This window comes from Conger conger, chromosome 9 (assembly GCF_963514075.1).
Source record: "Conger conger chromosome 9, fConCon1.1, whole genome shotgun sequence".
NCBI classification, from domain to species: Eukaryota; Metazoa; Chordata; class Actinopteri; order Anguilliformes; family Congridae; genus Conger; species Conger conger.
This window is the reverse complement of record NC_083768.1, coordinates 38,642,935-38,666,135: the sequence shown is the minus strand read 5'-3', so window position 1 is coordinate 38,666,135 and position 23,201 is coordinate 38,642,935. Positions and strand designations below refer to the sequence as shown.

At 42.3% G+C, this 23,201-nt stretch overlaps 1 protein-coding gene across 2 annotated transcripts; it reads left to right on the top strand.

Moving 5' to 3' along the window:
* The first annotated feature begins 949 nt into the window (after window positions 1-949).
* Window positions 950-23,201, top strand: LOC133136205 (NFX1-type zinc finger-containing protein 1-like). 2 transcript variants are annotated; one of them, XM_061253496.1, is made up of 18 exons: window positions 950-1,275; window positions 1,631-1,703; window positions 4,138-4,200; window positions 4,316-4,525; window positions 4,622-4,777; window positions 5,429-7,045; window positions 12,214-12,342; window positions 12,640-12,794; window positions 13,145-13,285; window positions 13,368-13,464; window positions 13,953-14,051; window positions 15,607-15,830; window positions 16,929-17,068; window positions 17,599-17,753; window positions 17,961-18,106; window positions 19,120-19,230; window positions 19,349-19,444; window positions 20,096-23,201. In XM_061253496.1, exons 2-18 carry the CDS (start codon window positions 1,679-1,681, stop codon window positions 22,400-22,402), a joined length of 5,871 nt encoding a protein of 1,956 aa, XP_061109480.1. In that variant the 5' UTR covers window positions 950-1,275; window positions 1,631-1,678; the 3' UTR covers window positions 22,403-23,201. The 2 variants fall into 2 exon arrangements, with proteins under 2 accessions (XP_061109480.1, XP_061109479.1); XM_061253495.1 differs by having other exon boundaries at window positions 4,619-4,777.

Genomic DNA, 23,201 nt, shown 5'->3' with positions numbered 1-23,201 from the left:
CTACTTTCCCGACAACGGTGTCTCTTGGCGTTTTACGAAGACTGGAAAGGTATACCGTACTATAAGTTGATTACTTTTCTAAGTGTGTTCCCCGACCTATCACTTAGGCGGATGCTTAAGGGAACTAAGTGCGACGTTACTAGGCCCATCGACTCGCTCTAAGATCGATGCACATGCACTCCATGCAGCGACTGTTTGACTGCGTTATGAGAGAAAGTAATGTTATTTATGAATGAAACACTTCAGGAATACTTAAAAATATTGCATTCAGCACAAATCGCCAAATTATATATACGGTTAGTTATACGGTTTGTGGCTACGCCATCTAGCAATACGCCTTCTTTGGCATGTCACGTTTTATTTACATTATTTTACTATCTTTGTCATGATGCTTTAAATAACTTTGCTCTCAGGGTTGATTTTCCAGAAGCACCAACACATTCCTGGTGTGATTGACTATTTCCTATGATTTTCAATAAAAGCGCAACAACAAGCAAAACGCACGAACACGAAAACAACATAAGATATGGTGAAAAAAACTAAGAAATAAGCGGACCGACAGCTTCACAGCAAATTAATTGGGGATATTGTTAGATGTGGCGTGAATAAAGAAACATTATTTTCCAGTTTTAGGACTACGGCGTCCAACAAAACAAAGAAACAACGATGGTTAAAAATCGCTCCAGCCCAGTGGGAAATCGTCAGTTTATGAATATCATTTAAAAGGCAATTAGGCAACCTGTTCAATAAAGTGCAACAAGCATCCTTCATAAAGTACAATTTTATTATTTGCATAAAAACAGTCCCATTAATATGGTATTTTAGTAATATTATTATCCCAACTACAACTGGATAATCATTAGTGCGCATATTGCTTAACAGATTGAAATGTAACTAAGTGCAACAGCTGATTTTAGAGGCTTGCGGTTGTGACAGTGGTGGCCACTAGCGCAGTGAGCTAACATGGCTGAGGTATAGCGAAGAGTGGTCCAGACCAGCCTTACGAAAGTACGATGTACAGAAGGTATACTTAGCTAAGAACGTTTCGAGAAACACGCCGAAGCGTTAAGGTAGATCTTAATGTAGCTACAACTTACGAACGAGTTTGTTGTATCAGTTTGATAATATCCGGGTATGTATTCGATGTCATGAGTTTCATCTGTAAACCCAGCAATGACGTCCGTTTTAATCGTAAATAGAAACCTAAGAATCATTTAAAAACGGTGCTTCCTGGGCTCTGACTTTAACAGCAATTAGCCTACCGAGGAGCATTCGGTAAGTCAATCTTAGTTAATCTATATATATTTGTGGTGTGATAATTAGGCATCTCAGTAATATACATATATATATATATAATTATTTTTCCTAGCATCGTTTTTCATACAAGGTTTAGTACTTATATATGAGATGGGTATACAACGTGCGCACTAGGTAAAATATCAGGATACCTACTATGGTTTAGCCTACTTTTCGCAGAAAATCAGGCTACAATAGCAGTCCACAAACAAAGCATAACTTTATTTCGTTTGCGAAGATGTCAGGATGTGGTTTAAACCTTTTTTCATTGTGCGTATAGATGATGAAAAGTTTGTCAGCTTCTTCACGAAGCCTTTATCCCTTCGTTATTCAGGTCCAACTGCAATATAAAAGGAAACTGCATGCTTATGTGTCTTTATACATGTCTGGTAGCGGAGGCCAACGAGGTAAGTGTTTTTGAATTTCCTGGGTTTTTTGCTTTGTGTTGCGTGATTGAAGATGGTAATAAATAATGTATGTTAGTATAATGTATAATATGTATGTATAATAGTATGTTAGGACCCAGGTATAGTTGGCCACAGTGCGTAGGCCACAAACGTCGTGCCAATTTAGAAAGATAGATTTATTTCTCAGCCTGGTGGCTTCCTTGGCTGTCATTGGCACAACTGAGGTCCTCCAAAGATTCCAAAGGCAATCAAAAGAATGAACACTAGATACTCAAAACTTTCTTATAGCTACACTAAGGAAGTGATTAAATACAGGCAACAGGCAAACAGCTGAGAAGCCAACTGTCCAATTAAATTTAGTCACCTAAAATGGGGAGACTATTCACAAAAACAGATTTCATTCCTATATGGATCACCCCGTGTGGATGTAAATACCCTCAAATTAAAGGTACTTATGGACTGCACTGTATTTATATGTGTAATACCTGGCTCCCATTAATTTTCAGCAATCTTGCTAATGAGGTAAAAGTGTAAGGACTCTCCTAAATAGCCTATCCATACAAGGCTGTAGGCTATACGCAACAACAACAACAATAATAATAATAATAATAATAATAATAATAATAATAATAGTAATAATCATCATCATCATCATCATCATCATAATAATAATAATAGAACATTGGATGTGAAACCCAATTGACACTGGTGTGGTAGCTGTATTGCAAAGGGCACTGTGAATTACTGAGTAACTGTGTGACAAAAATATCTTATCAGCCAGGAGGTTCCAACTCCTATAGGCTTTGAGATACATTGCAAAAAGGGAGGATGACTACAAGTTTTACATAATGAGCTAGCAGAGTATGACATGGTTGACAGACTATATAAAAGTTGAATTTGTACATAGTCATATTAGAGTTATTGTTCAATATCATTAAAGTGGAAACATTTATCTTTTACATAACACTTTGTAAAATACTTTGTTTATTGAAGTAAAGAGTTATCATTAACATATTTTCTTTCTGAACAAATTTTGGTTAATGGCACAACAAGATTAAATTGTATGCGATGTTGGTATAGTTGAACATTAATTTAATTTAACAAAATGCTTTGGAATAAAGCCATTTATTAAGGATTAATTGAACATATTAAATTGCACCAGAAGCCTCCAAATTGCCTCTACTACCATTTTTCTTCGGCCTTTGACTTAAATACTTGAGGAACACTCTGGTAGACAGTACATATTTGGAGGATACAGTATACAGGATGCAGGCTGTTTTACACATAGCCAAAGATAAAACACGAGATTGGAACGAGCCCCCACCATGAAGGAGAATGTTTCAAACTACTTATTTCCACTGTCAGAAACATAATAAAAAAATGGAGGATAAATGGAGCAGTTAAAGTCAAGGCAAGGTCTGGAAGACCAAGAAAGATTTCTGATGGAATGGCTGGAGACCTTGTGAGAAATGCTCAGGTGCCCTGGAATGGTCACCACAGTCCCCAGACTTGAATATTATTGAAAATCTCAAACATGCTGTGCAGGCCAAAGTATATTTCTGAACTAGAGGTTCTGTCCGGAAGAATGGGGACAAATTCCAAAAGGGAAAATTTAAAGACTCTTATCTGGCTATAGGAAGTGTTTATAAGCTGTTATGTTTGTTTGAGGAGGAGTTGCAAAGTATTAACTGACAGGGTTCCTAAACTTTTGCGCAGGGCCTTTTTTTTCCTTTTTTAGTATTATTTTGAAACTGTAAAAAATAAAAAAGTAATCTTGCTTTAAAATTTGAAGAAATTTATAATGTTTAACTTTGTACCATTTAGTGAACCAAGTACTAAGTTTGCTTCTGTTAACTTTTTGACCAGGGGCGCCCAGATTTTTGCACACCACTGTTTACTGATATCACAGTGCAGACATAATGCTGATAAGGAGAATACACATAAACAGGTGTAAATGCAAGAGAAAAATGGCTGCTGATGGGTAAAGTGCAGAAAAAACAAAAGTTGACAACTATTAGCTACAAATTAATAAATCACAGATAAGCAACGAATCAGCTAGCTGGCACTGTTAGGCCTAAGTCACATCCATTCATCATCCTAACCCATTTATCCTGAACAGGGCTGGAGCCTATCCCAGCATACATTGGGTGAACTAAAATGGACTGTCCATTTACAATCATTCAACGGTAACAGTTTCTCCAAACATAGTTTACCATAAACGTTCGCTGTCTTGAATGAACATCTTTGTATCTAATGTAAGGAAAATTGACATAATATGAGGCTCTCCATCTGGTGGGAAATTTGTGATACGCAATAAAACTATGATCACTTGCGTCTAGTCTCGTGTATTTTCTGTCTATAAATCACACTTCTTTGAATGGTTTGTTTTATAGAACAGGTCACTTAGTAAGTTTTTTTAATCCTTCTGCCACAGGGGTCAGGCTGACCCAACACCAGGGCCATGGCAGACCTTCAAGCCGAGGATCGCGCGAGAAAGGTGAGTTCAAGTCTCAGTGTAAACAGGGGTATGGTTGCAGGAAGGCAGCCCATGCTGCTTCAGATGCCTCCTTGAACTGTGACAGTGACAAATCATACAGATGTCTCTTTTGCAGAGGAACACTGGGGAACCGAAGCCCCTAATGGCCACTCTCAGAACAAGGGGGGAAGGGGCAGGTTGCAGTCCCGTAGCAGAAAGGTGGAGGCAGGTGGAAGCTCGCGATGGAGAGGGGAACACAGCAAGCAAACGGCCCTGTTTCAGCACTGTCCACCTCCAGCAGGAGCAGATGTGCAAATCCAGGAGACAGTAAGGCCTGTAAGGCCAGGTAAAGAACCTAAAACATTCCAGAGTAATGACAATTACTCCATGCAACTGTAATTGCATTCATGGCTGCATGATATCTTTTCACTTCTTACAGCAGGAGAGGAGGCCACAACAGATCTCTGGGACAGACTGAAAAACCTTTCTCTCCATCCCATGAAAAATCCATCCAGAATCCCGGCAGTAGGTGTACCCAAGTCCCAAGGAAATCCGAGACCTCCAAATGGCACCAAAGGCTGCAGTGCTACAAAGAATGGTAAGGGTGGGCTTCAGCCACTTTTGTACAATTAAATTGGACAAAATATATGTCAGGATAGGGCAGGATAGTATGCATTTTTAAATTATGTCTTTACATTACATCTATAGGCTATACACTGTATTGCCAGTATCTTGCTTACATGCTGACTATTTTACTTAAACAGTCAGTGCTTCGGCCATGCAAATTGTGTTTATGTAATCTGTGCAGTACAGCTGTGGGTTGCTCTGCTGGGTGGCTCATCCTATTAAGGCACTGCCGTAGTCATGCATGGGCCCCAAACTTTGGTGACAAATCTGGACCCTGCCAGTGCTGACTGTTGTCCCACATGCAGTTGGCCCAGTCAGCTGGGATCACTGCGTCTTATTGCTCAATTGCTGGGTGCTTTTCTGCCTGTTTAAGTGCACACTCATGTATGTATGATGGAAACTAGCAGTGACAGCATTTTTACTAACTGAAGTCAATTATGACATGACTATACTGTCAATTAATGTATCAATGGTTAGTTGTGTAGTGGTTAGAAATGAATCATTAGACCTATTGCTAAATTACCAGGATATAATATGATATTTTGCTCATTTTTGCTTCTTTGTATATTTGTCATTTTATTTTCAAGTCATCCTAATATGTGCACCATTTTGAATCCTTTAGAGCACAGCTCACACAGGGGCCAGCTTGGTCCATCAAACAGAACAAGCCAGCCCAACCTGTTTGAACTTAGTCATCGCTTACAGAGCCGTGAACATAGGCCCAGGAGGGGTGAGACGCCCCAGGACCCTGATCACAAGCCCACCCATAGGTTAGACTTCCGCTCCCTGGAAAAGATCCTGCAGATGGAGCCCTCAGAGGTAGTGATGAAGCTGGCTGCTCCAGGGAGCGGCCTGAAGGAACTCCTTAACAGGAAGAACACCACAGACAGGCTGACCCATATTACCCTGGATGTCCTCAGTAAGGCCCGCAACTGCCGGACCAAAAGTTATAACTTGCAGCACCTCCTCTCTGAGGTTAAGGACTCCCAGTTCCTAAAGGGCACCATCCCCATGTTTGTAAAGACTCTAGGAGCAACATTAGGCACAAATGACCAGGGCAGGAGGGGTCAGAATATAGCAAGATTCAAGCAGATTATTGACCTGCACATCACTCTGATGAGCGTGTTTCCATCCAGTACCATCAATGCCCTCCACCTCACCCAGCTGCAGAAGGTGGGTGTTACCATTGGGGAGGATGTCTATAAGAGCCTTGGGAAGCTCCAGAACATGGCAGCCCACCTGCAGGAGAATAAGCAAGATGGCACTCTATGGTCAGACACCTACTCCTTTCTGCCGGGCAGACTGGAGGAGAGTGTGGGTGACTTCAGGCTCATGTCCGTCTTCCCCACATATGAGGATGTGCATACCACCAAGCTGCCGTTCCTGAGGCCCAACATCGTGGAGGAGAAGTTCAAAGATGGCGAGACCTACCTGGACACACATTTCCGCCTGCTCCGGGAGGACTTCATCAAACCCCTGAGGGATGGGATCTCCCAACTCCTCCACTTCAAGGGGAAGGACCTTCGGCAGGGACGTTTCGATGACATTCGTATCTACTTCAATGCACAAATAATAACCCCAGTGTGCACACCAAAGGGAATCCTTTACATGGTAAAATTTGACAAGAAGAACTTGAAAATTGTCAACTGGGAGAGCTCCAAGAGGCTGCTGTTTGGAGCGCTGGTGTGCCTGTCCATGGACAACTTCCAGACAATGATTTTTGCCACTGTGGCCAACCGGGATGTGAAAGACCTCCAGAAGGGTATTACCGCTCTCTTTTTCACTGAAGAAAGCAGGAGTAAACTGGCAGACATGTCTCCAAATGATGTGTTCCTCATGGTGGAGAACATGGCATTTTTCGAAGCTTACCGTCATGTCCTGGAGGGCCTGCAGGAGATGTCCATAGAGGACTTTCCCATGCAAAGGTACATCGTCAGCTGTGAGAAAGACATATCCCCCCCAAAATACGTTCTTGCTCATCGGCATGGCTATAGCCTGGAGGCTCTGAAGAACAATAACCAGCTGAAAACACAGTCATTACATATGAAGCAAAGGCCTTTCTTTTCAGCCATGGCGATGGATTCCAAACACACCACAAGAAGGCATACCGTGAGAGATATCCTGAACTTCAGTGACTGGCCCAGTAAAGAAATGCTTGGACTGGACGAGTCACAGATGAAGGCAGTGCGGCTGGCCCTCACCAAGGAGCTTGCCATCATTCAAGGCCCACCAGGAACAGGTAATCTGCTGTCGATATGAGTATTGGATATATACATATACAGTACAGTGCCTCAAAAAGTATTGGAATAGTAAGGCCAATTCCTTTGTTTTTGCAATGCGTTTAATACATTTGGGGTTGAGATAAAAAGATGAACATGAGACTCATTCAGAATTTCAGCTTTTATTTCCTGTATTTACACCGAGATCTGTTAAACTACTTACAATGGAAGCTTCTCATTCACCCATTCATACACATACCTCACCAATGGTGAGTGGCTGCCATGCAAGGCCCAACCAGCTTTTCAGGAGCATTTGGGGGTTAGGTGTCCTGCTTAGGGACACTTTGACACACCCTGGGTGGAATCGAACCGGAAATCCGCCGACTGCTCCTACCACCTGAGCTAATGTCGCCCCGGTTCATATCACCTTTGGTGTCAAAGGTGATATGGTAGATATGGTAGTGTGTTTTGGGTCATTGTCTTGCTGCGAGTTCCTACCTATTAGTTTGGAGCATTTCTCCGTAAGTTGGCAGACAGAATGTTTTTGTAGACTTCTGAGCCATGACACTTCCTCCACCATGCTTCACAGATGAGCTTGTATGTTTTGGATCATGAGCAGATGCCCTCTTTTTCCACACTTTGGCCTTTCCATCACTTTTTCAGGTTAATATTGGTGTCATCAATCCATCAAACATTTTTTAATAACTTTTTTGGCTCATCTCTGTACTTCTCGCCTTCCCATTCTTACAACTGGTTTGCATATTGTGGTGTAGCCTCTGTATTGCTGCTCTCTAAGTCTTTTTCGCATGGTTGATTGAGATACCTTCACTCCTGCCTTGTGGAGATTGTTTGTGATGTAACTGACTGATGTTTTGGGGTTTTCCTCACAATGTTTCTGTCATCAACTGCTGTTGTTTTCTTTGGTTGAGCTGATCGATAACTGTTGCTCAGTACGCTAGCAATTTATTTCTTTTGTCACTTGTGCAATGGCTCTGATCGATTTCCCCTCTTTTTTAAGCATCAAAATGGTTTTCTTTTCTCCAAAAGACAGCTCTTTATATTGCTTTATCTTTTGTAACACAAATGCAGTCTGCACAGGCAAAAACCAAGAGCAGACATTCAGAAGTATTTATTGGCTTACCAATCAATCTAACAGGACACATCTGGGCAACAAGAAACACCTGTCAGTCATGTCTACCAATACACCTAAGCTCACCTAAAAATGTTGTGGTCTGATACAAGAGGTGATATGTTCTGAAGTTGTTGAACTTATCTAGATAGAAATACCAGGAAATAAAAACTGAAATTCGGATTTGACATCTTTGGGAGGCGGCACGGATGGTGCAGTGGATACCACTGCTGCCTCACAGCAAGGAGGTTCTGGGTATGAATCCCGGTCGGCCGGGGCCTCTCTGTGTGGAGTTTGCACGTTCTCCCTGTGCGCGTGTGCGTGTGTGCGTGTGTGTGTGTGCGTGTGTGTGCGTGTGAGTGCGTGAATGAATAGTTTGTGCCCTGTGATGGACTGGCGACCTGTCCAGGGTGTATTCCTGCCTTTCGCCCAATGTATGCTGGGATAGGCTCCGGCCCCCCTGTGACCCTGTTCAGGATAAGCAGGTTAGGATAATGAATGAGTGTACATCTTTGGACCTCAAATCTTCAGTGTATATCAAAAACAAAGGGATTGACCTTTCTGTTTCAAAGGTTTTTGAAATGACTGTATCTACAGTATACCAACACTAAATCCTCCTGTATTAATACAAGTAATTGTCAATGTTACTTTTTGATGTGCAGTGGAGTCTGTGAGTATTTAGCCTGGTAAAATTCCTGTTCACTTGACTCTACACTAGCACATTGGATTTGAAATGAAACAATGAATATGAGGTTGAACTGTAGATTCATCGTTCCCCCATTTTTGGGGACCAAAACTAGTTGGACAGTTGGCTTCTCAGCTGTTTCTGATTATTCGGGTGTATCTAATTACTTCCATAGCGCAGGTATCAGAAAGCTTTCAGGATCAGGTCTTGATTCTAAGCTTTTGATTGCCTAGGGAGTCTGTTATTGGTGTTTGGTAACATGATGACCAGAGTGGTGCCAAGAACTGTGAAGGAAGTAATTATGAGGCTGATTAATAAGGAAAAACCAGTCTGAGATATAGGCTAAACAATAGCTTAATTGTTCAAAATAAACACTTTAGAACATCATTAAGAAGAAATAGAACACTATGGAGTTCAGTAATTGCACAAGGGCTGGTAGGCTAAGGACGACCTATACATTTGATGACAGAATAATTCTCACCACAATGAAGAAATACCTGTCTGATATATCAGAAACACTCTTCAGGAAGCAGGCGTCGATCAGTGACTACTCTTCAGAGAAGACTTCAAAAAGATCTACAGAGGCTACACTGCAACCACCAGTTAGCTGCAAAAACAGGGTGGCCAGGTTATAGTTTGCTAAGTAGTAATGTACCTAGATTGCCAAGATTGACTTCTATCAAGAGTGATGGCAAGAGCAAAGTGTGGTGGCTGAACTGCCCAAGAAACAAAGCACCTCCCTCATCTGTGAAACTTGGTAGTTGGGGTGTTATAGTTTGGGCATGTATAATATAATAATAATAATATAATATAATATATCATATATTAATATATAATAAACTTTATTTGGATAGCACCTTCCATGCATGGAAGTGCTTCACATCGTAGCAGAACTAATTAAAAAGCAGAGATAGATTAAGATGGTTTAATAAACCATCTTGATCTAGGTATTTAATAAAAATAAAGGAATTTAAGAAAATATAATAAAACAATGAAATAAAAGATAAATTAAGATGGTAAATGTCCTTAGATAAAAGCCTTTAAGGTACATGAAAGTGAGAATATGTTAAAATTACATAGAATACATTGAAAAGTAATAAAATAGTAAATAAAGATCAAGAACTCCCTCTGCAAGTTCCTTGCTAGTGGAACACTAGTCAGACATGCTAGGTGCACAGGAAAAATAATTCGCTCTGCAAATTCCACATCAGTGGAACACTCTAATTAGGGATGCGAGGTACATAGGGTGAGACATTCTAGGCAAACACTTTAGTGAGAGATGCTAGGTACACAGGGAGAGAGCTCCATCCGCAAGTTCCACAGACAAAAACGTAAACATGCTAGGTACACAGGGAGAGAATTCCCTCTGCAAATTCCACGTCAGTGGAACACTCTAGTCAGGGTCACTAGATACATAGGGTGAGAAATTCTAGTGGGACACTCTAGTTAGAGATTCTAGGTAGGTACACAGGGAGATAAATTATAATGGGAGACTCTAGCCAGAGATGCTAGATATACAGTATCAATTATAAAGGAACACAGGGAGAGAGCTCCCTCTGCAAGTTCACAGACAAGATCTGCTCAAATAGGTAGGTTTTGAGAAGTTTTTAGAAAAATGTTCACAAAGCTTTGATCTGTCTGGGTAGTGTGTTCCACAGTTTTCATTCATTCATTCATTATCCTAACCCGCTTATCCTGAATAGGGTCGCAGGTGGGCTGGAGCCTATCCCTGCATACATTGGTCGAAAGGCAGGAATACACCCTGGACAGGTCGCCAGTCCATCGCAGGGCACACACACCATTCACTCACACACTCATACCTACGGGCAATTTAGACTCTCCAATCAGCCTAACCTGCATGTCTTTGGACTGTGGGAGGAAACCAGAGTACCCGGAGGAGAACATGCAAACTCCGCACAGACAGGGATTCGAACCCAGGACCTCCTTGCTGTGAGGCGGCAGTGCTACCTACTGCACCATCCATGTTCCACAGTTTTGAGGAATAATAAAAAAATAAATGCCTCCAAATTCGGACTGCAGTCCTCAAATTTTTCCAGATTTTTTAAAAAATCATTTTTAAATTTTTTTTAATTCTGTCGATTCCACTTTCTTCCATTTTTTCAAACATCTGTTTGAATAACTTTCGAGTCTTTCAACCATCGAAGCATTTCATGATTTTTACTTTTTTTAACATTTAATGTTGACTGCAAGAAAAAAGCAAGTCTCCCAGAGAAATCTGATGATTTCACCTGCTGGGGCGAAACTCGGTGGCGTCACTTACCATATAAACGAATATGCGCAGAAACAATATGCAGTATGCCAACAAAGTAATCAGTTTGGAGTTCAGTAATTGCATAAGGGCTGGTAGGCTAAGGACGACCTATACATTTGATGACAGAATAATTCTCACCACAATGAAGAAATATCTGTCCGATATATCAGAAACACTCTTCAGGAAGCAGGCGTGGATCAGTGACTACTCTTCACAGAAGACTTCAAAAAGATCTACAGAGGCTACACTGCAACCACCAGTTAGCTGCAAAAACAGGGTGGCCAGATTATAGTTTGCTAAGTAGTAATGTACCTAGATTGCCAAGATTGACTTCTATCAAGAGTGATGGCAAGAGCAAAGTGTGGTGGCTGAACTGCCCAAGAAACAAAGCACCTCCCTCATCTGTGAAACTTGGTAGTTGGGGTGTTATAGTTTGGGCATGTATAATATAATAATAATATAATATAATATATCATATATTAATATATAATAAACTTTATTTGGATAGCAATTTAATAACTTTTGAGTCTTTCAACCATCGAAGCATTTCATGATTTTTTTTTTTTTAATCTGATGATTTCACCTGCTGGGGCGAAACTCGGTGGCGTCACTTACCATATAAACGAATATGCGCAGAAACAATATGCAGTATGCCAACAAAGTAATCGGTTTGAGTGTTGACATGGCATATATTTTCTTGTTAATCAGATTGTCAAAAGGTTTAGACTACCCCTTTTAAACCGAATACAATTTCAATCGGAATAGGATACTTTGTTCCGATTGAGTGGTTACATGAGGCATTTCTATTCCGATCATCCTGTTAATCCAGTTAAACATGGAATAAAAGTGCTGCTGACAACTTTTGCATAACTGCAACAACTGCAACAACTAAATCCACCTGACAAATCAGAAACAGCTGAGAATCCTACCGTCCAATTAGTTGGATGGACTACATAAAAATGGAAGTAATTCCAACACGGATCACCCGATACGGATGTAAATACCCGCTTTAATCTCATATTCATATGGTGTACAGCGCCAAAATAACATAAATTGTATCCACTATAAGTCTATAATTTTATTCCAAATTCTTCGCTTTTAGGAAAGACTTTTGTTGGTCTGAAAATTGTCAAGGCTCTTCTGGACAATGCTGACATGTGGCGTTCAACAGCAGGCTCTCCTATCCTGGTTGTCTGTTACACAAACCATGCACTGGATCAATTCCTGGAAGGTACCGTGCTGTACCTTTCTATATATTTATTATTTTATATTTCCTTGTGTTACTCTCTCTCTGCTTATGCTGTTCTTTCACTCCCACTGCTCATATTGTTAATTTACTCTCACCAATCATGCTGCATCAGTAACTCTGTTACGGAATCAGTTATTCCAATACTGTGTCAGTTATTCTGATACCATTCAGTTATCAGTGATATTGTGTCAGTTGCTCTGATGCTCTATCAGTTGCTCACCCTGTTCACAGTCTTCAGTTCCATATTAATGCTGCACTTGTTGGATTTCTTCTGTGAAGGCATTCTCAAGTTCATGAGTAAATCCTCAGTGTTGGTGCGATTGGGAGGGAGAAGCACAAACGATGCCTTAAAGAAGCTCTCTCTGACTAACCTGAGGAACCAAGGAAAGTTTTGGCAGAACCTGCCGGGTCATCTGAGAACCATGAAGTTCAAGGTGAGACTAAAAATAAGTTTAAATGTGTGATGCTATCAAACTCAATTTAATTGTTGCATGATGAGATTTACTGAGAATGTCAATGTATTTTTAATCACAAAATCACATGTCAAAAAATTGCCAGGTCACTTAGTTCTGTATGTAAAATTCTGAACTCATTATGAATGAGCACTGAACATATTGGTACATCTAAATTTAAATTTTAAGATCACTAGCCTGCCATGTCAAGAAGATGTTTCAAGAAATGTTGAGAAATGTTGGCAGGCGACAGATGCAGATGTTCTTAGCTACACCACAAATGCAGGAGATTCATAAAGAAAGCCTTAATGAAAGTAACGCTCTGCTTGTAGCTCAAGGAAGAAAGAAAAATTCTGGAGGGCAAAATTGAAAGTTTGGCGGCCATGTTTGCAAGCTCAGCTAAGGGAGTTATACACGAGAGTGTGCTGAAAGAATACATACTCTCTCTCCATGGTGTGACGCTTGGACGACAGGTCAGTATTGTGGTTTGACATTTTCTTACACTGCTGCATATAGCACCCCCTTCATTGAGCAATTTTATAATTTCCTGATCAGCTTGGCAGAGGAGGAGGGTCCTGTAGAAGAAAGGCTCAGTCACTGATGCTGGATTGGCTGGGAATTTCCTTGTCGACTCACAGCTCCAGGACAATTGGTGAGAAAAATATCCCTTCCTATTGATCCACAGCTTTGCTTCTGGAATGGGGGAAATGTGGACAACACCTGTATAATGTTATAGTTAAATGTCCATTGAAATGCTACAGAAATAAAATTGTAAAAATCTAAAAGTCAATAACATCTGTTTACAACATTTTGGTTGCCTCCATTCGGTGATAATGCTATGTGTACTACAGAGCAGCAAATGGTTTAACCAGACGTATCAATACCAAACTATGCACAGTGTGCAGCAGCCACGCTGACTGATCCAATTGAAAAAACAGTTTGGAGCATTGTTCTTATCACAGCCCTCCTATCACATGATTGACAGCCAAGCCCACATGTTGTGGCCAGACATGCTGCAATTGGTCATTCACATCTGACAATGCCTTTGGCTTTAGTTGGCAGCCTTTCATTTTAAAGATTGTAATTAAAAATAGTGTCACTGGGCTATACATAATCTGTATTTTTTATGAATTCCTAAAGGGTGGGATGAACAGGTCAGCTGGGAGGAGGCCAGCTGCACAGTGGATGACCTTGCAAGAGTGACAGAAGTTCTCTCTTTAGGGCCATTGGACAGTGGAGGTACATGTCACAGTTCTGTCATGCTGGACCAAGCATGAGTCCCATAATTCACAATTAGGAAAGCAGTGAAATTAAACATTTTTAGCATAGTTCAATATACACTCAGCGAACACTTTATTGGGTATTTATTAGACTTATTTTTACACTTATTAGTCTTTACATTTACATTTAACATTTTAGTCATTTGGCAGACGCTTTTAATCCAAAGCGATTTACAAGTGCATAGGTTCTTCCACAAGGGGGGAAATCAGGAGGGAGGACTAAGGTACAGTTTGAAAAGGTGTGTTTTTAGTCTGCGTCGAAATAGGGGGCGGGATTCTGCTGTCCTAACAGTGGTAGACAAGTCATTCCACCACTGAGGAACCAGAACGGAAAACTGGCGTGAACGTGCAGCTCGACCGCCAGGTGCTCGTAGTGAGGGAACCATAAGGCGACCAGAGCTGGCAGACTGGAGTGGTCTCGCTGGGGAGTAGGGAGTGATTAAGGATTGGATGTAAGGTGGGGCAGTCCCTTTAGCAGCCTGAAATGCCAACACTAGGGCCTTGAAGCAGATGTGTGCAGCAATAGGAAGCCAGTGGAGGCCAATGAGGAGTGGGGTGACTTGAGCCGACCTGGGCTGACTGGTGATCAGGCGGGCTGCTGCATTCTGGACCAGCTGGAGGGGCTTGGTCGCACAAGCTGGGAGACCGGCTAGGAGGGAGTTGCAGTAATCCAGGCGGGAAATGATGAGCGCCCGGACAAGGAGCTGGGTGGCTTTCTCCGTCAGTAGATGACGGATACGGCATATATTGTAGTGTCGGAGTCAGAGAGGGGAGAAAAGGAGGATAGGGAGTTGGGGAAGGTAGGAGGGTCAGCAGGGGGAGAGGGTGGGGGAAAGGAATTGTGAATGGCATCCGCCTTCTTTCCAAAGAAGGAGACAAAGTCATCAGGTGTGAGTGATGAGGGAGGTGGGGGGGGGGGAGGAAGAAGGAAGATTTAGACAGAGGAATAGAAAGATGATAGGAGGGCATGGAAGGAAGCTATATCACTTGGGAGGCAGGACCTTTTCCATTTTTTCTCCACTGCCGGCAGTTCGGTTCGGACAGCTCGTAGAGCATCAGAAAGCCAAGGACTGGGGGGAGAGGCCCAGGCTAATTTGGTGGAGAGGATTGGAACATGCAATTCCCAATTCTTCTGCTGCTGTAGCTTATTCACTTAGGGGTTTGATACGTTGTTTGTTCAGAGATGCTCTTCTGCATGCCACTGTTGTAATGTGTGGTTATTTGCATTACTGTCACCTTCCTGTCAGCTTCGAGGTCTGGCCCTTCTCCTCTGAACTCTCATTAACAACGCTTTTCTGCCCACAGAACTTCTGCTCACTGGATGTTTTTGGTGTTCCTGGTGTACAGGTCTACCAAATAAATTGGTCACTAAGTGTATATTTTCACTGTTCCCCCTTTTGGCCTAAGAGTGAGGCGGTGTAATCCACAAAATGTTATCACTGGCGTACTGATTTAAACCAATTGCAAAATCAAGATCAATTAGTTTATTTACTGAACAATGGTTTGACTGATAGACTCTGCAAGCGATGTAACCGAGGGAGATGGAGACGTGGCCAATCTGCTCCAAGTGACAGAAGAGGCGGAAAAGATGCAGGCTGAGAGAATTATGGAGGGGGACGACATGCAGAAGCACATCCACAGCGCCCTCAAGAGGAGGGAGGCCAGAGAGAGGGAGGACCTCGCCTTTGTGTTAAAGGACAATGATGAGCCAGAGGAGGATGGTGATGAGGGGTGGGAGGTGAGCTTGTGTGTTAGGCCCTGCAAAATTCTGTTATTGTCGATGGTTCATAGTTGTATTTAATTTTATATAACATAAAACAGAAAACATTAACTGCTTTGACAGCAGCCCTGAAAAACCGATCCTCGCTGCTTCATTCTGCTTGGTTCTGTGATAACTCCCACAGATGAAAACCTAGCTGACCAATTGTTGGAACACCAAAAAGTATCTGAGAGGAAACGCATGTAGTCTAACTGCTAAAATTGGCAGGTGATAGAAACAGACAGAGAAAACAAAAATAGAAGAAAATGCGTGGGAGCCTCCCAGCAGCCCAGAGTGGAACCACACTGGACCACCCCCTCACACCACTAGAAAGCAAATATCTTAATATGAATTGATTCAGCATATAATATATCCAGCCATGTAAATGGGTTGTATGTACAGTGCTCTCCATAATGTTTTGATTTGGCGATTTGGCTCTGGGCGGCACGGATGGTAGCACTGCTGCCTCACAGCAAGGAGGTCCTGGGTTCGAATCCCCGTCGGCCGGGGCCTCTCTGTGCGGAGTTTGCATGTTCTCCCCGTGTCTGCGTGAGTTTCCTCCGGGTACTCCGGTTTCCTCCCACAGTCCAAAGACATGCAGGTTAGGCTGATTGGAGAGTCAAAATTGCCCGTAGGTATGAGTGTGTGACTGAATGGTGTGTGTGCCCTGCGATGGACTGGCGACCTGTCCAGGGTGTATTCCTGCCTTTCGCCCAATTTATGCTGGGATAGGCTCCAGCCCCCCTGCGACCCTGTTCAGGATAAGCGGGTTCAGATAATGGATGGATAGATGGATTTGGCTCTGTACTCTTTTTTATAATCAGACATTTCATGCCATACATTTTTTCAATGACATGGTCAATTGGATTCATATCAGTTGCCTGACTTAGTCAAGGATTTTCCTGTTTTTGAAAAACTCATTTTTTGGTTTAGCAGTATGTTTGGGATCATTGTCTTGCATGAGTTTGGGGACATTTGCTTGAACTTGAGCAGATAAAATGTGTCTGTACATACCTCAAACATAAATATAAAATGTAAGTGGGTATCAGATTGTTGTCAATACCACCGTTCCCCCAGATAACCCGAGCAATGAAGAAGAAGCTGAAGAATGTGGTAAAGCAGGAACTTGAGAAAACGGACCACATGCTAGAGGAGAGTGCAAAGCGGATCCGAGATCTCTGGGCCGTGCCTGAAAAGCAACGCTGGCATCTCTATAGGTGAACTTTCATCCACAGTTCATACAGTGTAACCAGATTTTCTGCTTCATTTAAAGTTCTGTCTCTACCACTACTGCATTTTCCTGAGTGGGCATAACCAAGGACAATGGATGTATTCGTTAAAATTCCTAAGCTGTAATATGGTACTTGAAACTGTTGCCAACTGAACTTTCTGCAGGAAGAAGGAAGGATGGAAGGAACTTAACAGAAACCGGTAGTCAGCTTTGTGTACAGAATCTGTTACAGGCACAGATAAAATGCTTGCTGGTGATATGCCATACCTATCAGCTGATGAAGGGAACTTTAGATCATAAGATGAACACAGTTTGTCCTCATATTCTAAAGTCATTGTGAAATAGGGCTGTTCTGTATGATCATGTCAGTAGCTGTTGGTTAAAAGATATTGGAAGACATGCTCTCAACAAAACAAACTAACATAAACAAATTCAAACATGAAGTAGTGAAAGAATTGATTGTTTTAGTCATGTCTAAAATTGGTAGAGACACACACAAATTGCTCTTACCCATAGACTCTGGCTGTCAAAATACCGCAGAAACCTAAGGGTCAAGATTCTTAGTCATGAGAATGAGTACCAGAGCATTGTGCACCGCATGGATGAGCTGAGGCAGCTGGAGGACAAAACTCTTCTCAGGAGTGCCAGCGTCATCGGAATGACAACCACATGTAAGCCAGTGTAGAGATGAACATTTTTCACTTTCTTTTTATTCATATATTGAATATATTCCGTTTATTTATATTCTGTTGTACTGTAAACCATTAACATATTTTTGCGTACAAGCAACAGTGGTGGTCTAAATGAATAATAATAATAATAATAATAATAATAGTAATAATAATAATAATAATAATAATGTATCTGGCTCTCTGTAGGTGCAGCTCGTTGCAGACGGGTTCTGCAGGACATCCAGCCCAGGATAGTTGTGGTGGAGGAGGCAGCTGAGGTTCTGGAAGCCCACATCATTACCACGCTCACCTCTGCCTGCCAGCACCTCATACTGATCGGAGACCACCAGCAGGTGCCCATCTTCAGTTTAACTTCATCTGCTCGTCAATATTAAATGTACCTAATAATCCTGATTTATTTATTTTTGTGATGTGTTTTTGTCAACCACTTGGTTGACTGTCATATCAACATCTAAATGATGTCAGGTGCGTATTTGTTTTTGACAAAAAACATGTCCTTTGAAGTTTGGATGTTCCGTCCTGCATCAGGTTTGATCATAGAAAAATAAGGCTGATACACCGTAGTGAATGATTTTCATCTGGTAGGGCGGCCATCTTGGAAAACAAGCTTGAAGCTTGACTCAAATGACATCTATATAGGTCAGATGACAAGGTCATATGGACAATTTTAAGAGTTACAACAAAAATTGGTACGTTTTGGCATAAAAATAATATTGCCTATGTATGTTCATGATCTGCACTTAATCTCTGCCATAGTACAAGTAGTACACAGATGGTGCAGTGGGTAGCACTGAAAGAAAGGAGGTCCTGGGTTCGAAGCCCGGTCGGCTGGGGCCTTTCTGTGTGGAGTTTCCATGTTCTCCCCGTGTTTGCGTGGGTTTCCTCTGGGTACTTCCTCCCACAGTCCAAAGACATGCATGTTAGGCTGATTGGAGAGTCTAAATTGCCCGTAGTTATGAGTGTGTGAGTGAATGGTGTGTGTGCCCTGCGATGGACTGGATGTCCAGGGTGTATTCCTGTCCAGGGTGTATTCCAAATGTCGCCCAATGTATGCTGGGATAGGCTCCAGCCCCCCTGTGAACCTGTTCAGGATAAGCGGGTTAGGATAATTAATTAATTAATTAATTTCAACTTAACAGCCTGCAATATGAAAGGGACTTCTATTGAAATTGGTATTGCAATGCATTACATTAGAAAAACAAACCAAGGCAGTGGAAGGGGAGGTGGGGGGAGGCTTTTTCCATGATCTCTCAGTGATCTGAATTTCTTGTCATATTTGTTTTGCTTGGAATTCTGGGAGAAATGTTCCTGGAATAATTTATATTTCTCATTTCCACCATTGTAGCTCCGCCCCAGCACTGCAGTGTATGAGCTCGCAAAGGACTTTAACTTGGAAGTGTCCTTGTTTGAGCGTCTCGTTCATATGGACGTGCCTTATGTCAGACTGGACTACCAGGTATAGTAACGGCAGCCAAGTTCCTGGAATAGTGAAAAGAATGCCTAAAAACTGCTATTGTTTTTTTAAATGAAAACCTAGATATGCTGTAATATTGAATTTGTTCTTTCCTGTATAGCACCGAATGCGTCCTGAGATTGCAAAGCTGTTGACACCACACATCTACGACAAACTGAAAAACCACTCCTCTGTTCATCTGTATGAAAATATTAAGGTAGTGCAAATAAATTATTGGTAACAAAGGAACTAAAGTAATTTCAAATGAGGAAAATGGGAGTTTGTCAATATTATACTAACACCAAACAGAATAATGTAGAATTCCCAAATGTCTTTCTGATACGACCACGAATGATTCTTAAAAAATGTATGCAACCCAAACATCCCACCCACATATGCCTCGTGCTGAACAACACCATATATATGTGACTAGATTGGCCTTGTTGCTTTACTATGGTTTGGTTGTTGTAATGTTTGACATGTAGTCACCTATATTGACATATTTGTAACACAAAAAAATTGTAATCCTTACAAATTAAAATAAAATAATTGAGAAAATGTACCCTTTTAAAAAAATATATCATCCTCAAATCAGACGACCTCACATGGGGTCACAACTCACAGTTTGGAAACCCCTGGTATAAAGTGTCCACATTATTCTCCATTTTACTGTACGTAGCATGTAGATATTAGTCCATGCTATATAGTGCAGTATGGGAACATGTTATAACAGTATCTGCCATTTTTACCAAAGTACATAAAATTTTATATTCTTCATTGTTATGTGGAACACCAACATCTACACTATTTATGAGGTATGTGTGAGGTCAACTTGAGTGTATATTTACTATGAAATGTTCTTTTTTAGGGAGTAACAACAAATGTGTTCTTTGTGGATCATGAGCATCTGGAAGAGAACATCCAAGAAGGCCATAGTCACCAGAACATGCATGAGGCCACCTTTGTGAAAGCTCTCTGCCACTACCTGATGTGCCAGGGCTATAAGCCCTCCCAGATCACCATCCTCACCACGTACAATGGCCAGCTCTCCTGTCTGAAGAAGATCATGCCCAAGAGCATATTTCAGGGTGTCAACCTCTGTGTGGTAGACCGCTACCAGGGTGAGGAAAATGACATTGTGATACTCTCCTTAGTCAGGAGCAACAAGGAACGGAGGGTGGGCTTCCTGAAAATCCCCAACCGGGTGTGCGTGGCTCTGTCGAGAGCCAGGAAGGCCCTGTTCTGTATCAGTAACATGACCATGCTCTCCTCAGTCCCTCTGTGGAGCAAAATCATGGCTGTGCTGAGCCGCAACCAGCAGATTGGCAAGGCTCTGATGCTGCGGTGTGAGAACCATCCTGCCACCATCACAGAGGTGTCCAAGCAGGAGGACTTCCTCAAGGTGCCGCTTGGTGGCTGTGGTGTGCCCTGTGAGTACCGGCTGGACTGTGGCCATGTCTGCACCAGGCTATGCCACCCAACCGACTCAGACCACAAACTGTTCAAATGCACAAAGCCCTGCACCAAGACCCTGTGCCAGGACGGGCACAGGTGCCCCAAGAAGTGCTCCGAAGAGTGTGGTGAGTGCCAGGTGATCGTCACCAGGACGATGCCCAAATGTGGCCACGAGCAGGAGGTTCCCTGCTCGCATTCTCTCGACAGTTTCATTTGCCAGGTCCCCTGCAACAAGATGCTGCAGTGTGGTCACCTATGTGTCCGTGGCTGTGGGGAGTCCTGCACCGAAAACTGTCCCCAAAGAGTGACGGTCCCTCTGGACTGTGGCCACCAGAGAGTCATGCAGTGTCACGTGAAGCAAGAGGTCGATAATAACCAGGAGCAGGTTAAGTGCTGGAAGAAATGCGATGCAGAGCTTGAGTGTGGACACATCTGCTTGGGCAGCTGTTTTCAGTGTGCAGGGGGCAGCATGCATCTTCCATGCGCCTCTCCTTGCAACACTCAGTTGATCTGCTTCCACCGGTGCCAGCAGGTATGCAAGCAGGGATGCATGCCCTGCAGTAAGCCATGTGAAACCCAATGCTACCACCGAAAATGCCCAAAGCTGTGCTCAGAGGCCTGTCCACCATGCACTGACCCCTGTGGCTGGCGTTGCAAGCACCACGAATGCACTCGCCTGTGCCACGAGCCATGTGACAGACCACCATGCAATGTTGCCTGCTACAGAAAGCTGAAATGCGGACATTCCTGCATTGGTATGTGCGGGGAGCCCTGCCCAAATAAGTGTCGTGTCTGCAATGCTGATGAGGTTCTCAAGCTGTTCGTCAGCAGTGAGGCCAACCCCAAGGCCCGCTTCGTGCAGCTGGCTGACTGCAACCACATCTTTGAGGTGACGGGGTTCGACTCCTGGATGGCATCGCCAGAGGAAAATGGGGCCATCAGACAAAAGTCCTGTCCCAAGTGCCAGACCCCCATCCGAAGGAGTGTGCGCTACAATGCTATCATTAAAAGTGCACAGCTGGACATGGAGACAATGAAGAAGAAAGCCGCAGTGATGTTGGTGGAGCATATTCAAAGTACCGTGAAGGAGAAAGAGAAGAAGGGGATAAAATCTCCAGAAATCGCGCCTCTGCTTTCTAAGTTAACAGGTGCTGACTTGGGAAGAGTGGCGTTACTCGGTGAGCAGATTACACTCCTCTCACAGCTGGCAGAAATAGAATGGAATGTAATGATGGACATGCCATTGCGCCATCGGATAACGATAGACCATGCGGTGCATCTTTGCATTAAAAAGGTTGCCACGGCCAAACCCACACAGGTGTCCGAGTGTCAGACAGAAGTGAAACGGATCTTGTGTCTGGCCGAAGCATATGGATTAGCAGCTATCTATTCAAAACCTCGACATCCTGTATTTTTTGCCAACTGGCTCACTCCAGAGCAACTGCAGGGAGTAATTTCTAAGTTGTTGGCCAACAAGCCCCCATTGAGCAATCCTGATTTGAAAAATATGCAAGAAGTTCTCAATGGTATTGCAAAGGAGATTAGCCCATCCACAAAATGGAAGATGCTGGAGGACACAACGGATGTCTCAACTGTCCTCAGTTGCAAATTTCTGAAACTTGCCCATTGGTTCAAGTGTAGCAGAGGACACGTATACTACAGGGAAAGTGCTGACACCAATAGCCAGAGTGAATTGTGCCCAGAGTGTCTGACAGAGTGAGCGAGCTCACTGCATTGCATTATATGAGGTCTGCCTTAACTGAGAATTACTAATAGTTCACATAGACAAATTTTTCATCAAAGTCGGGTTTTCTGTTGCTTAAGCGTAAACAGTATTATTTGTTAGTTTAATCATTTTGGAGTGCCTTAAATTTATTTCTTATGACCTGTGATATCTTTGTGGGCCTAATCTTTTAAAATTCAAGGCCAATCTTATTTGCATGCATTTTCTGCTTGGTTACTGGGAGGTAATAGTTACAGTATTAAGGCTTGGACTAGTATCACTGTAGGTATTAGGAAGCTGTTTCTTTTTTCATGCCGCTTTTGTTTTACGTTGTATTCTCTCTTCTCTCTTCTTTTGAACATACCCCTTCTTTTGGACATATATAATGTCATTTAATAATTTTTAATAAAAAAAAACCCAAAAGTATATATCTATATTGTTACAATTACAGCATATTTAGTAATCATTAATGTTACCCATACTGGCTTTATATCAGGGAATATGGAGAATAGTAATCCATAACACTAACCCATGTCAGTTCAATATACGCTCACTGAGCATTTTAGGTAGACCTGTACACCAGCTTGTTAATGAAAATATTTAATCAGCCAATCATGTGGCAGCAACTAAATGCGTAAAAGCATGCAGATGTGGTCAAGAGATTCAGCTGTTTTTGTATGCATTTATGCTCATGATGAAAAGTGAGTACTGTAGGTCTGTTCCGTACATCTGTTCCGACACCAATCTGTAAACCATATTCATGCCATATACAAAAAATAAAAACATTACAAGAAAT